The 19,704-nt window shown below is 37.0% G+C and overlaps 3 protein-coding genes and 1 pseudogene across 5 annotated transcripts in view; 1 reads left to right on the forward strand and 3 right to left on the reverse strand.

Moving 5' to 3' along the window:
• Positions 1–96: 96 nt before the first annotated feature.
• On the reverse strand, positions 97–4,710 carry LOC137746247 (integrin-linked protein kinase 1). Its single transcript, XM_068486325.2, has 12 exons — positions 3,891–4,710; positions 3,244–3,318; positions 3,028–3,132; positions 2,666–2,751; positions 2,327–2,447; positions 2,146–2,225; positions 1,883–1,945; positions 1,643–1,764; positions 1,137–1,222; positions 738–862; positions 483–614; positions 97–362 (listed from the first exon to the last, which is right to left on the reverse strand). The coding sequence occupies exons 1-12, from the start codon at positions 4,323–4,325 to the stop codon at positions 356–358; spliced, it is 1,437 nt and encodes a 478-aa protein (XP_068342426.2). The 5' UTR covers positions 4,326–4,710; the 3' UTR covers positions 97–355.
• A 2,291-nt stretch (positions 4,711–7,001) lies between these two features.
• Positions 7,002–7,920, reverse strand: LOC137737415 (large ribosomal subunit protein uL2my, C-terminal part pseudogene; annotated as a pseudogene).
• Positions 7,921–11,092: 3,172 nt separating this feature from the next.
• Positions 11,093–15,376, forward strand: LOC137743335 (acetolactate synthase small subunit 1, chloroplastic). Of its 3 annotated transcripts, none has more exons than XM_068483213.2 (12): positions 11,093–11,479; positions 11,570–11,783; positions 11,995–12,078; positions 12,180–12,248; positions 12,432–12,515; positions 12,639–12,791; positions 13,244–13,330; positions 13,456–13,560; positions 13,657–13,779; positions 14,285–14,437; positions 14,662–14,727; positions 14,933–15,376. In XM_068483213.2, the coding sequence occupies exons 1-12, from the start codon at positions 11,223–11,225 to the stop codon at positions 15,014–15,016; spliced, it is 1,479 nt and encodes a 492-aa protein (XP_068339314.2). In that variant the 5' UTR covers positions 11,093–11,222; the 3' UTR covers positions 15,017–15,376. The 3 variants fall into 3 exon arrangements, 1 of the variants encoding a protein (XP_068339314.2); XR_015957105.1 differs by having other exon boundaries at positions 11,134–11,479; positions 13,974–14,437; XR_011069456.2 differs by having other exon boundaries at positions 11,140–11,479; positions 14,349–14,437.
• Positions 15,377–17,859: 2,483 nt separating this feature from the next.
• The window catches only part of LOC148690901 (2-alkenal reductase (NADP(+)-dependent)-like), a 7,714-nt gene continuing 5,869 nt past the window's right edge, over positions 17,860–19,704 (reverse strand). The window contains exons 3-5 of the mRNA XM_088685692.1: positions 19,170–19,336; positions 18,670–18,752; positions 17,860–18,398 (exon numbers count right to left, since the gene is read on the reverse strand). Of these exons, the coding sequence (XP_088541818.1) occupies positions 18,020–18,398; positions 18,670–18,752; positions 19,170–19,336 (629 nt within the window). The 3' untranslated portion in view covers positions 17,860–18,019. The remainder of the gene's footprint in view (positions 18,399–18,669; positions 18,753–19,169; positions 19,337–19,704) is intronic.

Here is a 19,704-nt window from a genome sequence, read left to right on the forward strand (position 1 = left end):
GTGATCATCGCCAAATCAAAGGGATTCGGATGCAATGAGATTATATTTTGGGAGTACGTTATTATGTGCGTGTGTGCGTACGTAAAACAAATCATCTACATAAAAAGAAGATTTCTTTTTCGCACATGAATCTGATACATACTAGAAAGGAACTGTTCCAGCTCCTTGGCAAACAAAGATTATGGAACTGTTCCAGCAATCCAACTCTTTACGTAGGCTGACTCGATTTCTTAGTCTAAACCAAAGCCCCCCTCTTGATTATTAATTACATTGCAACGTCGAGCCCCAAGCACCTAGTCTACGCCCAAGTCCTTTTCTCAATTCGTTTTCCAATGGAACTGAGACTGCCCCCCTCTTATTTCCTGCATATCATCAAATCATATAATGCGTTACAGTGCAGTAAGAAAATGAAATCTACAACTTGCCCGTGTGCGAGAGAAAGTACTATGAACCTTTTGAAGATACAAAGAAGATAGACGTACCAAGGAAGCTTAAACGTGTCTTTCCACCATCCCTGCTTTGAGCAATTCGAAACTATCTTGTCCAACCGTACAATAATCTCCGAGAAAATGGGCCTCATAACAGGTTCTGGATTCCAACATTCCTCAATCAACCTGCATGCATATCATTTTAGCATCATCAATTAAGCATTACAATTCCCCTTTCAGATACGACGAGAAAAAGTTATTGCATGTTAATCAGTAGACCACGGTGACTTGTATTGAAATCAAACTTACTCTTTTACTTCAGGGGGATAACTTTTTGATTTGGTCTTCAGCTGCGGTCTTTTTCCTTCCAAACACATCAGTTTCGCAGCCTCTTCCATAGGCTTGGGATGGAATGGTTGTAATCCCTCAACCATCTATGAGAAAACAAAGCCACACAAAGACAAGTTATTGCTTATTTCAAAATAATAAGCAACAATGTAATTGTTTTCCACACAAGATCAAAAGAAAAACCATCCGCAAAATTCCCCCAAACCATCGGTGTTTCAAATAAGAATTCAAAAGTCAATGTCTGCAAGAGTGCTACGTTCACAGCAAAGTGTTTATGTGTATTGTGTAAGCTTGAGAAGTGCTGAACTGACAATGAATTATACTTGATAACACAATGAAGATAGTAAAAATGAAAGGTACCTCATATAATATAAGACCGAAAGAGTATGCATCCACACTTCTGGTGAAAATTTCATCTTTGTAGATCTCAGGTGCCACATATAAACCTAGAATGAAAGAGGACAAATTATAATTCAAGTCCTGATGACGAGTTTCAGATGAGTAGATCTAGTCTTCTTTTTGCAAAAAACAGAAATATACAATGTTTTGAGAGCAACATGCACATCCTGTATACACTGATACGCATGTAGTAGTTGTGTAGATTGATCAGCTTTTGTCTAATTAAATGATTCAAAAATGACTCTTCCTATAATCTAGATTTTCCCAGAAATTAAGATCTTGCGCTCCTATAGAGTCGAAGAGAAAATTTCCTTCTCAAAGAGCGAAAGTTAAGCAACAATCAGAACCCAAAATTTTTAATTATGAATATATTTCTACTCGTAAAGACCGAATAATTTTATCATAGAGTGCAGATCATGAGAGATGAATTCAAGGCAAGAAAGTGATTCAGTGGTACAAGAACTTACTTGAAAGGTCAGTGTCAGCCCAAGGCTGTGCTAGTTTTGCTTTGTCAGGTGAGATTTTTGACATTCTTAACAAGCCAAATCCAGCTACTTTCAGTTGACCTCCATTATCGAGCAAAATATTTCTGGCACCTTACCAAAATTTCAAATATGAAATAACCGTACATCCCAACCAGAACCATCAAAAAAATAATAGCCAATTATTACACCTATTACATCAACTTATGCATTTGGTTGTCTTACTTTGGCTTTAAATCACAGTGGATTACTGGGTCTGGTTTACATTCATGAAGATAATTCACGCCCCTGGAAACAAGAATAAGAAAAGAAAAATGTCATAAATGTGAATTGGCTGAACCTAGCTAGACAGTTAGAAGGAAGAACATGCTTGAGGTACTCATAGATATATAAACCATATGATACGATTATGTGCTTGTATCTGAACATAAAACTATTTGAATGGAGAAGTTTTTAAAAGAATAATTGGCAGAAAAACAAATACATGCCTTGCAATGTCAAGAGCAAATCTTAGGGCTTTTGACGGAGATAAGCGCCCTTTCTTTTGAAGATAGCTTCCCAAGTCACCCTGAAATATCACCATCAAAGCATTGCCAAGTCATGGTTAAGCTATTTAAGTGTATATGAGTGCGCGCACACATTCAATATATATGCAGAGAGAGAGCTTACTTTTGAATGATACTCTGAGACAATCATCATCGGTATATTTTGGGTAACGGCACCAACAAATTGAACGATGTTAGGATGCCGAACCTTCTCTAACAACTCCAGCTCATGTTTGAAAGCATTACTGTCGGATTTAAGGAAATATGAAGAAAGAATGCATCATAAAACCATATAAGTCTATACCATAAAAATGTGCCATCCCACACTGAACTAATGGCTCTGCAAATAACTAAGGAGCAATTCAATTTCAAACAACAAGAAGATTACATAAATTGTACTACTTTAGACATAAGTGGTAGTACAACATCACCTAAACGGTTTTCAGGGGATGAGAGTACATACATGCTTTCAGGGTCTGTATAGCGATCCTTGTCAAGTATCTTTACAGAAACCTTCGTACCATTCCATTTAGCCACTTGATACGATCCCTGTTGAGAAAAATGGAGAAATATATCAGCAATCTGTCTAAACAAGAAAGCACACATTAATTGTCTTGCCGATCTGCAACATTTCGCACATCCTGATAGGAGTTCAATAATAAGGGACTCAGACTTCCAATTTTCCCGAGTGCAAAGAAACTGCTTTCAATGCACCCGAAGACTTGAGACATATCATAACTACTACTACTAGACCGGAGCATATATGAACAGTGAAAAGCAGAGCCGAAATCTACAAATGGTGGTGAAAAGGAGAAAAGGGACAACCTTTGTGATACCATCACTCTTTCGAACATGAAGCTCTAACGGATTGAGCTCATACTCTGGAACTTCTCGAGGATTCGCAACAGTCATTGGTGTCTTCCTGATTTTCTAGAAAATAAAAACAAAGAGAACACAACAAATGTATTAATCTCCACCTGCAGACAGGCTAAATTTTTCAATCAGAGAGAAAGAAAGAAGCTGATCAGACTATATACATACCGGAACTTTGGCTCCACGGGATTTCAGAATATTGTAAACTTCCGTGTTCCCGTAATATTTAGCATCTACAGCTGCCTGTCCACATTCAACACATTTGTAATATTCAATCTCCCACATTATAATATCACAAATTACGAACTTGTAAGCATATTTTCTTCTTAATTCTATTTACAATCATAATAATCTAATTAAAATTTGATTAATTTAAACAAACACATTAAGGGTTGGTTTGGTATTGTTGTGTTTTGAAAAAAAACTGCTTCTGCTGTGTTGTGAAAATAAGCAGCTGTGAAATAAAGCAGCAGGATGTTTGGTAAACTTTTTTGTAAAAGTGCTTTTGAAAAAAAAAAAAAAAAAGCAGTATTATAGTGTTTGGTAAACTTTTATGTAAAACAAATGTGAAAAAAAATCGGTTTTTCAAAGCTGAGTTTTGTAGCTTCTTGTTTTTAGCTTTTTTTCATCCAAAATTGTAAAAAAAAGCCGAATCTAAATGTTTACCAAATACAAAAACAACTAGCAACTTTTTTTTATACTAGCTATTTTCAGTACCAAACCAGGCCTAACACACACAGAATTAATGGAAAGGAGAATTAGATTGATTCATCGCCATATGATAGATAACAAAGAGCGTAGTAAGGAAGCAGTACCGTGCTGCCCCAGCGATCCCGAGCATCGATATTGGCCTTGCGAGAGAGCAACAGTCTAGCAACCTCGACGTGACCCTCGCAGGCAGCGATATGGAGCGCCGTACGGCCGTCCAAATCGATGCTGTTGACGTCGACGCCTTGATTGAGGAGGTCCTCGACGCCGTGGACGTCGCCGCGGCAGGCGAGGAAGAGGAGGTTCATGGTGGAGTCGAGATTCTCGGGGATGGAGAGATCGACGTCGTCGTCATCGTCGTGGGAAGGGCTGCGGCGGATGGGGTCGAGGGAGGACTGCCTGCCGAAGCTGAAGCGCAAGTTGTTCCTCCTGGGGTCGAGCGAGGATTGGCGGGAGAACTGGCGACTGAGATTCCGGCGCAGCGACCCCGTCGAGAACTGCCTTGATATTCCCCGCTTCAGCTGCGCCGCGATGCTCTCCATTTGAATATATTCAATGGAAGAAGTATGCGCACGCAGCAGCAGCAGTTGTACAATTACAGATACACGATCATCTCTGTCATCTCCTTCTTCTTATTTTTGTTGGGGATCAACTTGTTACTGGTAATGCTGGTGGCGGTGCTGGGGTCGGGATCGAGAGCTTCAATGTGGGGCTCCGAGAGAGGGGGTTAAGCTCTCGATTCCAATCGACGAGGTGAGAGGAGGAAATGAGGTCTCGAACGAGAGAGCAAGAGGAGAGAGAGAGAGAGAGAGAGAGATCCGAGTGGGGCGCCGCGCATTCGAGAGAGAGAGAGAAATGGAGGGGGAGGAATGTTAGTGGTGTAATTTTATGCCCCCGGTTTCCAGCTCCGCGAACTGCCGCGGAAATGCCGGTTTGGATGTTTCTTTATTTTGTTTTTATATTTTTTTCCTTTTTTGGACGTGTAAAACGCGGCAAAGCTACAGTTTGCTTCAGTTTTTTGTTATTATTGTGTCATTATTCAAGAGCAATAACCTGTGACAAAATTACACGTAATTGCTTTTATAATTCATTTTATTTATGGGAATCCGGATCCTTGGCTGATTCTTTTTACAAGAATGACGAAGATCCGTGAATTGTGTCCGTTTATCGTACATCGTGAGTTAAAATTTATTTTAAATATTTTTATTTAAAATTAAACACAAATAGTACTTGACAAAAACCGACCGTATAATTTACAATGAACAAACACAATTTACGAATTTTCAGGATCCTCACCAAAATGATCCGGAGAGGATCCTGTTGGTATTTATGGTATGGCTGAATTTAGTTTGATTTGGTATTGTACAGGCACAACAGGAGATGAGAATGACATGGATTAAGCCTAAAAGAGGAATTGGCCGCCTCTGTGTAACAGCGTATGGTTATTTTTTAGGGATGTCTCACACACTTCTCATTAATTTCTGTCATTTGATCTTCTTCAATTCATTCGATCCGATAGTCGAAAATTAAAAGGGTATATGAATATCACACCTCTTTTTTTATTCCAACAGGGTAAATTTGTAAAAATAGATGATTTTCTGGTTACTTTTTCGGCTATTGTTTGCTCAAGTCAAAATGACTTTTATGGCACATTACGAAATTGTATCATTATTTTGAAATAGACCTATGCCATGTAAATTCTCTTCAAGTGTCCATTTTACGTTCAATTTCCCTTCCCCTACTTTCACTTCAATTATTTAGCAAAAAAGAATTTGGCTATGTTTACATGAAGGGGATTTTGATTTGAAGTTTAGATCTTGACATTTTTGTTTTTGTTTTATAGACTTTGGATTGGAATGAATGCGATGACTAGATGATGGAGTGGATCGAGCCGACTAGGTCAAAACTGAGAATCGGACAATTCTTGCACACAAGTTGAATAAACCTGTCCCTTTGATCCGTTCAACCATCTTATCATCATCTCACTAGAGGATCCTAGTGCACGTCACGACGCTATTCAACTCGCTTTACTTTCTTAACAACTTTGTTAGTTTTTGGCCATCGATATTCTTTCATTTATTTAATCTGATAATAAAAAATTAAGAAAAATATATGAGAGATAAGAATGAATGTACGAATAACACCACCTCCTGGAATATTATGTCATTTGAATTGAATGAAAGATACAAGAAGCTAGGAGAAGAGAGATTTTATTAGTACGCCGGGAACACAAAACGGTACCATACATGAAATTATGTAAGTGGTAGAAAGTGTTCTTTTCAAGTGTTCCTTCAATTGTATTATTACATGTGGCGTACCGTTCCGTAGTTCATATTGTTGTCATTATTTCACTAGTTCGATCTAAAATCATTGAAACCGCCGGCCAGATCGGAGAGAAAAATTCACATTTTCACAGGGATGGATTGTCTACCTACCAACCCCATTTATTTCAGCGCATGGAGATAGAGGGATCAATTCCACCGCCCAAAATGTTATTCTATGCCATTCTCCAGTACTCCCAAATCCCACCAAACAAAGAGGAATCTGACTACACACACACACACACATATAAAGGGAAGCACTATGTACATGGGACGCCCACTACAATAATTTATGCTACCACTTCATCCTAACAAGACCACCCATCCACCGAAATCCCAATTTTCTTTTCTAACAAAACAAGGATTAAGGTAGATCATGTCAGTCAAACCTTATTGGATCAGGCAAGATCAATCCAATTTCTCTATGTTACAGGATAGGCCCTCAAACAAGGTAAACTTTTGCCGTGGGTGATGAAATAAGGTGAATTTTCATTCTAACTGATCAAGTGTGTTTCTCATCAAGACAGTCCCGGCTCTACAAACCTATCGCCTATCAAACAATTCTAAAAGGCCAATGAATTCTGAAGCGTGACATATCTTGATGCGTACATGGCATGCCTATCATTTCTCAAAGCACGGGGCGATAAGCCTATGTTAGAAACAAAACCAAACTAAACATCTGCGATATTTGCAAAAACAGACATCAGGGACGAAACTTCGAATATCATTGTCTATCATCAAGTCAACTCAGTACCTTGGTAAACTGTAACAAATGCAACCTGGAATTGATTCAGGTAATCAACATCAAACACAATCGATACCAAATCGTTAAGATAAGATAAAATGCATTTATCCAAAAGATAGTCACAGTTAAAGCAACTAAGCTTCTTACACAGATTAATCCAGAAAACCAACACTTTCAGTAATTTGGCAAGGGAATAAGGTATGCAAACCTTGAATATCTTCTGATGAGTTAAACATCTAAGTGCGACTTTTATTGCCATCTAAACTCATCGCAAAGCTAACTTCCACACTAGTGTTAACATAAAGTGAATGATAAAGCATTACTTTCTATGCTTGTTGGGACCGGTCTTGTACCCACCCTTGGTAGGCTTTCCCCAAGGTGTTCGAGAACCCTTCCCATGAGACCCACTACTCTTGCTCTTACCCTCACCTCCACCATGAGGATGATCAACTGGATTCATTGCCACTTCTCGAACCGTTGGTCTGATGCCTCGCCACCGGTTTTGCCCAGCCTTATAAAGTTTCTTGGGCTTATTTCCATCACTTCGGACTGTACCAATCGTAGCCCGGCACTTAGCATCAATCCATTTTTCAACACCTGAAGGCAGTCTCACTAAACACCTTTAAGCAGTGGGTTCTTTCAAAATCTTTGCAAAAGTGCCTGGTGCTCGAACTAACTTGCCACCTTGGCCCGGGTTCATCTCGATGCTGTGTATTTTGGCTTGAATGTGCATATCAGCAAGAGGCATGCACCTTCCGTATTGTGAATTCATATCATAGTGAACAACTGATTACTTGAACCAGCTACATCTGTGGAAAGTATAACAATACAAGTAAAGTTTGTTTCGGCAGCAACTAGATCAATACAATTAAAAGGAAAGGCTTTTCCTAGTTTTTCAGATGGCTCACGGAAAGCAACACCGCAAAATGGACACAACCATTCTCAGGATCATTGCTAAAAATAATATGGGTGCAAACTGCAAAGGTGGTTTACAGTGCAGAAGAAAGAGACGACGCCAAAGAGAAGGAACTGATGTAGCACAATATCAACATCGAGAAGACGATTGTTCATTTATGGATACAACGGTTATTTATTGATCATTGTTTTGTTTAAGACAAACAGAACATCTGCATTGTCTTCTCAAGTAGAAACATCCCACATTCCACAAACTATGGCAAAAACATCCCTTGAAATACAACTGTTCATTCATCGAACTCTAGCCGCCTATTGCCTACTGGCTCTGCCATAACTTTCTGCTTAACCCTATATAGCATTGACCTTCTAGTTGTCAGGGTATTTCTCCTAATTTTTTTCAACTAACAAGCTTTCCTATATAAATTATACGGACAATAACTTCACTCAAGAATTCACTTCAAATCCGCGTTTTGGTTCCTACCCAACTAAAGGGAGAGTGAGCTTAAGGGTTTAGGTTACGATTTGGGCCTAGCCCAAAAAAAGCGAGTTACAATATAGTCAGAACTTTTGTACTAAGTGGCGGGAGCCCAAAACAAGCGTTCAGCAATAACGGAATTTAAAATTACATGTGTTAATAAACAAACCTAAAACTTTTCACTTACAAGTGAAGGAAAATACACTAGACCGTAGTGAAGGGAACCGTTGTTTTAAGTTCAGAATAATGAAATTGTATTTGTTTGTAGTTGGTTTTCTTCTGTTTATTCATAAGTTTGTTATTCTCTGTATATTAATCAATTTAATTTTCAACTAGACCTAAACCGGAAGACATGTCAAGTGTAATTGAAAGAAGTACCATACTTTCTCCATTACAAATCCGTTGAGTATACAAGGACTAAACATATTAAGCTGTTAGACTATTGTATAAGCATCATGAGAATAAAATGGATACACTTCATTAATCTTGCAACCATCAATAAAGAATCATTACCATGAGTCACTTCCAGCATATCTTTGAACTTCCTCCTATAGTTCTTAGCTATGGGCACAAAAACAAACAATACAAGACCCACTACCACCTCAACAATGAACAATAAATGTTGCTCAAATATTCAAGTTTGTGCATTAAGTTATGGTTGATACAAAGGTCTCTTCTTAATAGGGCAAGAGAGCAACCATAACTACAAACACTTTTGTCGCTAGAGCAAAAGAACGACCACAAAATAAAAGATAAATGGGGAATTAATAGTGCCCATTAGAAATGAATTGATCACGTCTCTTCTTTCTCTTTCTCCTGTTTCACATGCTTTTTTATGTCCCTCTACTTGTATTATAACACACTTATTAGGCTTGAATATCAAGTACTAGAATGAGTAGCTGCTGATATAAAAATCAGTAGATCAGACGTGCAAAACTTGTATCCTTGGAAGGAAAATATTATTGGTTCACCGAAGTGGCTTTTAGAGAGAGTTGAAAAGTCATTTTATATCCAAGGGATGAAAATTTTATAAGGGTCAGTTTGGTATTGTCGTGCTTTTAAAAAAAAAATTGATTATGTTGTGTTGTGATAATAAATTGTTGTAAAATAAAGTTGTTGAGTATTTGGTAAACTTTTTTTGTAAAAGTGCTTTTAATAATAAAAAAAGTAGTGTTTGAATGTTTGGTAAACTTTAATATAAAGTACTTTGAATATGTTAAATGACTAAAAAATATATGATATTTAATATGATATAATAATTGTTAAAAGTAGCAAAGATTGTAATTTTTAAAAACATGTGAGGGTATAATTGCCATTTGAAAATTTCATTAAATGAGCATTAATTATAATGCTTTGAAAAAAAAAAAACTTTTTCTTAGAAGTATGATAGAACCATGATTTTACTTTTCTATGTTTGTGTACTGTTAATCAATTTTAAAAAAAATATATTTTGTTTTACCAAACACATTTAATGTTTAAGATTTTTTAATAAGTGCCTTTTTTTTTTTTTTTTTTAAAGCACCAAAATCTTAAACCAACTGTTAAAAAAAAGGTTATTTATAAATTTTCACAACTTATGAGGTAATGCCTAAAATAAAAGCTGAGAATAAAAAATTTTGGTGACTTACAATTAGAGAGTAAATTAGTCAAAGCCTCCCTTGTGTTATAAATCATCCTCCCTTCTTATTAGGTGGTGTAAAAAATACTTTGTAAGAGCTTTCTGCCTTTGGCTTTGGAATTGACGACAATCCTTCTTGATCTCTTCTTTCTTTTCCCCTTCCATGTTTCTCAGATCTTCCTTTGTGGTCGTTCTTTTGCTCTAGTGACAAGAGTCTTTGTAGTCGTGGTTGTTCTCTTGAACTACTAAAGAGAGACCTTTATAGCATTTATGGCTTAATGTGCAAACTTAAATCTTTGAGTAGCATTTGTTGTTCATTGTTGAGGTGGTGGGTTTTCGTATTGTATGTTGCCTTGTGCCCATAGCTAAGAACTATAGGAGGAAGCTCAAGGTATGCTAGAAGTGACTCGTAATAATGTGTTTTTTATCGATGATTGCAAGATCAGTAGAGAAGTGTTGCCGTCCCTCATGATGCTTGTATGATAATCTAACAGCTTAACATATTTAGTCCTTGTATTCTTAGTGAATTTGTAATGGAGAAAGTATGGTGCTTTTTCTAGTTACACTTGACATGTCTTCAGGTTTAGATAGTTGAAAATGAAGCTGACAAATGTACAGGGAATAACAAACTAATGAATGAATCGAAGAATAAACTAACTACAAACAAATATAATTTTATTATTAATTTAAAACAGAGATTATCATAACAGTTACAAAATCTGAAATAATTACATTGTGAATGACTTATTCTTAACTGAATTACATAACACTCTGTCTATAGAGAACTAATCATTAATCCCTAGTAAACAAGAAAACAAAACCCTATTTCCAATGAGCTGGGACCAAATCCTAACCTAGACCCTAATTATGTTTAGTTATTTTCTTTTAATTTTTTAAACTATTTTTTTTTGTCAAATAATTTTTTTAATAAAAAAATTCATTCTCATTTGGATAATGAGAATTATCTTCATATATTTTTTGTGAGGATCTGAGAAATCCTTTAATTATGTTGTTTATTGTATATAGTGAAGATAGTTCTCGTCAATATTGTTTATATTTAATTTTAAATAAAAAAATTTACAATAATTTTTTACCGTACGATATACAATAAACGAATGTGATTAGAATAGAGGATATCGTGAGAATTCTTTGAATAGGACCAAAATACCAGGTCCCACGTCAATACCCAGCCAGGCCAAGATTTAGAGTGGGACCAACGAGGATACTGAAGGAGTGTAGCAAAGCTGACCCTACCAACCCCAAAGGGTTTTATCGTCGATCGACTTTAACTCGATGTAAAATCCACTGCTTTGAATAGTAAAACAAAGCCACACTAGCAGCTCTCTCCCTCTCTCATTCACTCCAATGGCGACCATTTCTTCACCTCCGATTCGCACTCCGAACTTCTCTTCGTCCTCCTCCTCTTCCTCCTCGGAGCACCTCCAATTCGTCAGCTTCTCTGAAACGCTATCGTTTCCTCTGACGAGTTCAGCTTCGAGATCAATAAGCCACAGCCATGGCCGCACCAAGCAACTCGCCGTCTCCGCTAGAAGCGTCGACGAGAATATCGCCGATAACGCCTTCTCTTCCAACGGCTCTCCTCCTTCCACCACCCGCTCCAAGTATGCATGCGTTATATATAAATGTAAATTTGTGTTTTCGTTAAAAAGATTAAATTAAATTTAATTAGTGATTACTGATTGATTAATCAGGGTGAGAAGGCACACGATTTCGGTGTTCGTTGGGGACGATAGTGGAATGATAAATCGGATTGCGGGGGTCTTTGCGCGGAGGGGATACAACATCGAGTCCCTGGCTGTTGGTCTGAACAGGGACAAAGCTCTCTTCACTATCGTCGTCTCCGGGACCGAAAGGGTCTTACGCCAAGTAATCGAGCAGCTTAACAAGCTCGTCAATGTTATGAAGGTTTAGCTTCTAATCTACTACAAATTTCTCATTAATTAGTGTATTAAACTGTTAATTACTCTAGGTAAAGTGTGACCTGCAGATTATATGAGCTAATATTTAGGATTTATCTGATCACTTTTGCTGCAATGTGTTAAATGTGGAGTGCAGTTGTAATCATTTTGGTCGACTGATTTATCAGTTTGTTTGTTTGTTATAATGCGGCGGGTAGGTTGAAGATATCTCAAATGAGCCGCAGGTAGAGCGCGAACTAGTGCTTATAAAAGTAAATTCCGATCCAAGATATCATGCCGAGGTAGTTACAGAGTCATCCCTGGTATTGGACATAGCTAGTTTTGCTCAAGGTTTTGAAATGTGTTTGTTTACGATTTTCTGTTTTTTGTTTATATTTACCAGATCAAGTGGTTAGTGAGTATCTTTAGAGCAAAGATTGTGGATATCTCAGAACACTCAGTAACCATCGAGGTAATGATTGGTACACATTCAGTGCAGATAGCATCTCTAGACAGGCCTTTCGTTGAGACCAAGTGAATATTCATACTTCCCCCATTATTTATAGGACCGAGCATCTGTGCATGATTTCCAGTTTGGCTTTTACTCAAGTTCCAAAACCAAGTTATTTTTTGTGTTAATTTTTTGATGATATAGGTAACAGGAGATCCTGGGAAGATGGTTGCTCTGCAAAGAAATTTAAGCAAGTTTGGGATCAGAGAAGTTGCCAGAACCGGAAAGGTGCCAGTTTAATCGAGCATCATTGGAATTCTAGTTGTTTTCTTCTTCTCCTAAGATCTCATATTAGTGTTCTTTTAGTGATATATGTCATGCGTAAAAATCTTTTGTTGTTTTCGCCTGTAGATTGCCTTGAGGAGGGAAAAGCTGGTTGCATCTGCTCCATTTTGGCGATATTCAGCAGCTTCATATCCTGATCTTGAGAGAACAGTTCCTGTTGATGCACTTGTAGGGGTTGAAAACGGATTAGTTAATGCTGAATCTGATGTGTCTTCTGAGGTATTTTCTTCCTCAGCCTTTGATTTGATTAGTCCTTATCAAAAGCATCTACTGTACTCTGTTTTTTTTCGTTTCCCATGCTTCTTACAATTTGATGAGAGTATGTATGAGGCTAACCCATTTCTGTGGAACAATTGGGAATTTTTAGGAAACTGCTTCTGTAGATTACTTGATTTGATATTATTATTTCAGTTTCAATATATAGAATTCCATCCTTTAATCACAAGGCCTTTCACCATACAAGAGTCATTATGAAACTTTTGCTATAGCTATATTATCGGTTGTTAAGCTGTTGCTACATTTCAATCTCATGAAAATACCAATTATTAAATGCAATCTTTCCTCTTTTTCTTTTGCTTTTTTTATCTTGAAACAGTGATTCTATCATTTTTGTATGTAACTGCAAATCATCATTGACTTGTCAATTAATACGTATACAAATGTTCATGAAGGGTGATGTTTACCCTGTGGAGCCGTCTGATACCTTTACTGTCAAACAAGTTCTTGATGCTCACTGGGGTGTTCTCAATGATGAAGATGTAAGTAAATCATATAATCGTGAATGGTAATTTTTCAGTTTCTATCTCTTTCAATTGAGTTCTAGTCATACCCTATCATAATCACTGAGTTTTGTTGACTATTTTTCTTCGAGCTACGCTTTCAGACCAGTGGACTTCGATCGCACACTTTATCCATGCTTGTAAATGATGTTCCCGGGGTTCTCTACATTCTTACTGGTGTTTTTGCTCGAAGGGGTTATAACATTCAGGTATATTTTCTTCTTCTGTTATTCCCTCCTTTATGTCTTCTATTCAGGTAGAAGTTTTTAGGCATCTGTTTAAACAAGCTGATTTATGGCTACCAGAGTTTAGCTGTTGGCCATGCGGAAGTTGAGGGGCAATCTCGCATTACTACTGTTGTTCCCGGTACAGATGAATCAATTAGCAAGTTGGTGCAGCAGCTTTATAAGCTTGTCGATATTCATAATGTAAGATTGTTAACTATTCTAGAGAATGCATTTTCTTGATATGTTAAAGAAGATATGTTGGTTCTCATCTGTTGTGATTAATGCAATGAATAATTTTAATGCTATAGGGGTAATGCAAATATAGTCTGTGCATGATTTGTCTGCACTGTCTGAGTCTTGAATTCACATTTTTGACCCAAATCGCCTGATTGTAGCCTCCCCTTCATTCAAAATCTTGTTACTTGTAAATGCTGGTTGAATATCCTGGGAGCATGAAACATCATCAGTCTGTTGTTATCTCCACAACCGACTAAGTCACTCTCGGATATGATGGAGCAAAAGAAACAGAATAAGATATAATTGGAGATGGTTCAAACCCGGAAGTCCGGCACTTAGATGGCTCATCTCCTTGGCTTCATAACTCCTTTGCACCCTTGACTTCCGTCAGAATAGTCTTTATTATGTTTACGTTAAGAATGGTGGCCTTGATGTGAATAACAAACTTTATAACTTTTGACTTGTTCAGGTTCAAGATCTTACCAATTTGCCATTTGCTGAGCGGGAACTGATGTTGATAAAAATTGCTGCAGATGCTGTCGCTCGAAGAGATGTACTTGATATTGGCAAGATTTTTAGGGCCAAGGCTGTGGACGTTTCTGACCACACAATAACCCTTGAGGTGAATATGCCCTTTTCATATATAGAATTAGGGGGATAAACCTCACTTGCTATGACCCGACATGATTTGCATGTATTAAAGAGAATAGACACGCTATATTTTACCTCAAGATGATGTATGTGGGTGATGATGGATGCTAAGGGGCCATTTTACGTTGTTAGAGGACAGATCTCACTGCTGGTAACTTGGCACTGATCATATTTACTTGATTCGGTTTTGTCCAGCTTACGGGAGACATAAACAAGATGGTTGCATTGCAGAGATTGTTGGAGCCCTATGGAATTTGTGAGGTTTGTCCTGCAATCTTTAGTCAAGTCTTGAAAATTTTGATAGGGGCAGCTCGCATTATGAGTCTTGGCTTAGTTCAGTGGACGCATCTGTGAGCTGACTCCTTGAGCAATCACAAACTTATTTTTTCCCTCTAGATTTTTCGGATGTCATTACTATCGTCTATGAGCCGACTCCTCAAACAAGAACGCTTTGTGGATCTTGCAGGTGGCGCGTACTGGACGAATTGCATTGGTGCGTGAGTCGGGTGTGGATTCGAAACACCTCCGTGGATATTCTTTGCCTCTGTAGTTCGCACTTGCAGGTTGAGAATGATTTCGGAAACTTGAATGAGAGCACTTCTAAATGTGTGCAAGGTGCGCAATCTTGTACATACATACGAGTCTATGGCGGACGCCGAGCTGGAGGGCGCAATCAGGCTGACTGGTACAATTTCAACTTCTTTGCTTACAATTTTATTGCAGATCACCTTCTGCTAGGATTTTTGTTTGCGTTTATATAGTCCGCAGAACTAATTTATTTTCGTTACTAGAAGACAAAACCTCCGTTTGCTGAAATAGAACAATGCAAGTATTCGGAACATTACACTAGTATAGCCGAGCTGTAATGTGCGTCTCTCTCTATTCAAATCTCATCATCTGTGTTTAGAAATAGCCTGCGTATAAATACCGCGTTAGCGGAATCTCGTATTCCGTATTGACTGATAAAAGGTATTGTGAGTATATACGGGTAGGGTAGTGCATTATGAATATTCATGACATACTCAAGTACCATGAGAATAGTCCAATGAAATTATGGTACTCAAATATGCAACAAAATTCTATAAAATACGTCAAATAAAACTACAACATTGAATAGATCGCTATCCTCTTTATGGTTTATACATTGCATAACAAAGCTTTTTCGTTGGACAAAATGCATAATTAATAAGTAAAGGAAGCTGTGTCTCAGTATTGATAAGATTTAACTGACATAAGTATAGCATTGTATCATCAAAAAGGGCGAATTATAAGTTGTCTCAAACTATATAAATCATTAGAACATCCCGAAAGCAACAAACAAGATAAATTTGGATTACCATATCCAAACGAAAAGGCTATCTAAACATCAAGATTAATAATTGGGTTCCCTAGTTCCATTGTACTACACTACTAATATTACATTAGACATGCCCAAAGGATTCAATTTTTATTTTATTTTATATTTATTCAAAATGGTTCATGAGATTGACATAACTTCTCATTTTGGTTCCTCAGATTTAAAATCGATAGAAGGGTCCTCTGAGATTGTCCACAGCCAATCATTTGGTGTTCTGTGAGGTAATCCCTGTTAAATTGAGTATTTTTGTCAAAATCAACTTCTCCTTTAAATTGTCATAGAACCAAAATTATTGACCATGTACGATCACCGTTTCTATCGATTTTAAATCTAAAAAACAGTGATGAATTTTAACAATTATTATTTTTTTCTGCAACACAATATTCTAAACTGCTCAAGAACCCAATTCGAACTTGAATAAAAGGGAAAGGGCACGCCCTAGCCTAACCTAAAGTATTCAACTTTGATTTGAAACAAATTATTAGTAAGGCAGTCAGAGCCTGTAGCGGCAGAAAGTCAAAAAGAAGAAATCACACTAAAATCATATAAGATAATATATACAGTGACTGACCGAACCGGCGTTGAAGGAATCGACGTAACTTGTGCCCGGTTCACGCTTGGTCATGCGGCCTCTCATAAAAGGGTCGCAGGACAAGTAGAGGTTCTTCACCAGAACCCCTTTGGAACCTTCTGGAAGCTTGAGCTTGGTGGTGGCGCTGGTGAGTTGCATGTCAGATTCTTTGGGGAAGCCGGCCGGTCACATGGTCTCTCAGTAGAGTCAGTACCACCTGTTCGTTGCTGATCACTCCCTCTGTACTCGCCGCCATTGAGATTGATTCTCTCTATGTACGCGTAAGACGATATATGCAATGCTGCTGATGATGATTGCAAATCGATGGGAATGGGAATGGGAATTGGAAGCGGTGGAAAGTCAAAAGTATATAACGATAATAAATTACTTATCATTTTCTCCAACCGAAATATCAAAATTAACATGAAAAATAAAACTAAGCTGACAAAGAAACGTGAAATTTGAAACTACCTTCAAATATAATTTTTTGTAATTTCTAAAGACATCCACTTGCCTTATTATTTTTATTATATTATTATTTTTAAATTAACAACTCAATTTTTATTATTTTTGTTTATAAAAAAAACATAAATGAAGCAATAAATTTTCGCATATTGAGTGAAAGAAAAATATAGACAATATATCAAATTACTGAATCAACTATCAAATTAAAATTTTGAAATTTTGAAATTGACGTCTTCTATAAAAATGCTCTTAAAGTATGCAATGTCATAGAAAGACCCCTTAACTATATAAAGGATTATAGAATAAATCACACTTTTACCACTAAATTATACCCGCTACAATCCGATTATTGTATATAAATGAACCTTTTGTCAAACAAGAAAATGGATCGTAATAAAAAGTTAAAAGAGTAAAAAGAAAGAATAGGATCATAAAATAATCATGAAAATTAAAGTGTTTACGTGTTGTATCAAAGAACCCAATGAGATTCGGAAAAGAGAATTCATTAAATTTCAATAATTAAAACTAAATAACAAGTGTTTTTTTGCCGGTGGTTTTTGACCTAGACGTCTCTACAAAACTACTTAAACCATAACATACATGAAAATGTACTATGCAAGAATTGTCGTAATGCGTCCTTTAGCCGAAAGCTACTGTGTGTCTATATTCTTTACACGTGTGAGATTAGGACAAATTAAGTTATCCTTTCCTACTTGTTTGCTCGTTCAATATTTTGACAAGGAGGGTCCGTTTGCTAAAAAGAAAAAAGAAAAAAGAAAAGTCAATGTTCGTTTAACATGCCACTTAGAATTAAGATCTAGTAGTATTTTCTTTCGCTTATAAATAAAAAGTGTTAAGTTCGATTCTCGTCAAAAGTAAATTTGAACCACATTATTACTAGCATATTGTAAAGCTACCCCTTCCATTTACTGTAGATAATATCATTTATTTAAAAAAAATAAAAAATAAAAAATAAAAGCTCTTACACAATTGAAAGATCTACCAAACTTAGTACTTGATATCATTAAGGAAGTCAAAACACATTTATTTATAGCACAGTTCTCGTGGGGATAAATGTCAAAGCATTTGCATTTCACACGAGACGATTACACCGTATGGCTAAAGGGTGATATTTCGGAGGCATGGAGAGCCTGATGAAATCATTCACAGGAAACTACAACCACCTGCTTTCCTACATTGCGGCCGGCAAAGAGCCCTATCAGAGCGGCTGGAGCGCTCTCAAGTCCTTCCACCACGTCTTCCACATACGTTATCTTCCCTTCTTTTATCGCCGGCAGAACCATTTCAAGAAACTTCTCGTAAAGATGGTAGTAACTAAAAACCAGGAAACCTTGCATGCGAACCTGTTTAATGATCAGATGAATTAAATTGCGACAACCTTCAGGCTCGTCAAGGTTGTACTGCGATATCAACCCACAAACTGCAATCCGGCCATGGACCCTCATGTTCTGTAGCACTGCATCAAGCATTTTCCCCCCAACGTTTTCAAAGTATATGTCAATGCCTTCAGGAAAGTACCTGGTGAGAAAATCACACGTTTAGACTAAGCAAACACCGAAAACCATGGAACATATCTACAAAGAGGACAAAGACATGAGTTTCTCGTCAACAGCCACATGCTCACACTGTTGCACATTTCAACTTACTCTTTCTCTGTTTTAGGATTGGCGGCTAAATCACTAAATCATGATGATGTTAGAGATTGCTAATGCCTTTTATTGGACTTTCCCCTTGTAATTAAGACATAAGTTAAAGCTTTAAAATAATAGTTTGTTTCTGATCAACTGACCTTTTTAAAGCTGCATCCAAATCAGTTTCTTCTTTATAATTGAAAGCGTTGTCAAACCCAAACTTGTTCTTCAGCAGATCAACCTAAACTCGGAAATGATACAATATTATTAAAATATGCCAAGAATGGGTATAAAATAGTCATTTGTAATACGTAAATTGTAGAATGAGAACAGAAAAGCTCATACACGCACATTCTGTGCGATTTTCTAAGTTGCATATGCTTACGATTTCATATGATATGAAAATTTTGCCCACCAGATGAGGCAGCAAGTTAAAGCTGAATTTTATTGACTTGATTATGAAGATAAAGGGTCACCAATATCTTTACTTTCCAACATGTTCTCTCTTATTTTCCTGTTTTCTATTAGTCAAAACGTTTCCAGTAACAAATTTGGCACACATCACTAACTCGTGTTTCTAAAACAAGGATAATCGTCCAATGGAGTTGCAATCACAGAAATGCCAACTAAGATATAGTTGGAATCGACCATAACTCACCTTTTCTTTGCTTCCAGCACTTCCAACAACATAGCAACCCAACAACTTTGCAAATTGGCCAACAAGCTGACCTACTGCTCCAGATGCTGCTGAAACGAAGACTGTCTCTCCCTTCTTAGGATTGCAGATCTCATAAAACCCAACATAAGCACTCACTCCAGGCATACCTACATAAAATGAATACATTGATAAGCATTGAGCATCAAGTAAATATATCATGCATTACAAAGCAATATTTGGATGAATTAATTAGGATGGATGGCTTCAACAATTGCATTCAATCTGAGAACAATGCTACAGATCCATATGACCAATTGAAGTAGAATTACGTTATGCTAAATAATTTCCGTACTTCCAAATCAAATTACTAATTATGAAAAGAAAATGGGACATCGGTTTGTAAAGATCTAGTTTACAAGGAGATTTGAGAATTAACAAATCAGTTCACTTCAAGTAGTATAATAGAGGTCACTGGAGTGGAGGCAGATCACAACTAGGGACATATACAACCATACAGAATCCTTCCATGAGGAAA

Source organism: Pyrus communis, chromosome 15 (genome assembly GCF_041283825.1).
Source record: "Pyrus communis isolate YQ-2024b chromosome 15, ASM4128382v1, whole genome shotgun sequence".
NCBI lineage: Eukaryota > Viridiplantae > Streptophyta > Magnoliopsida > Rosales > Rosaceae > Pyrus > Pyrus communis.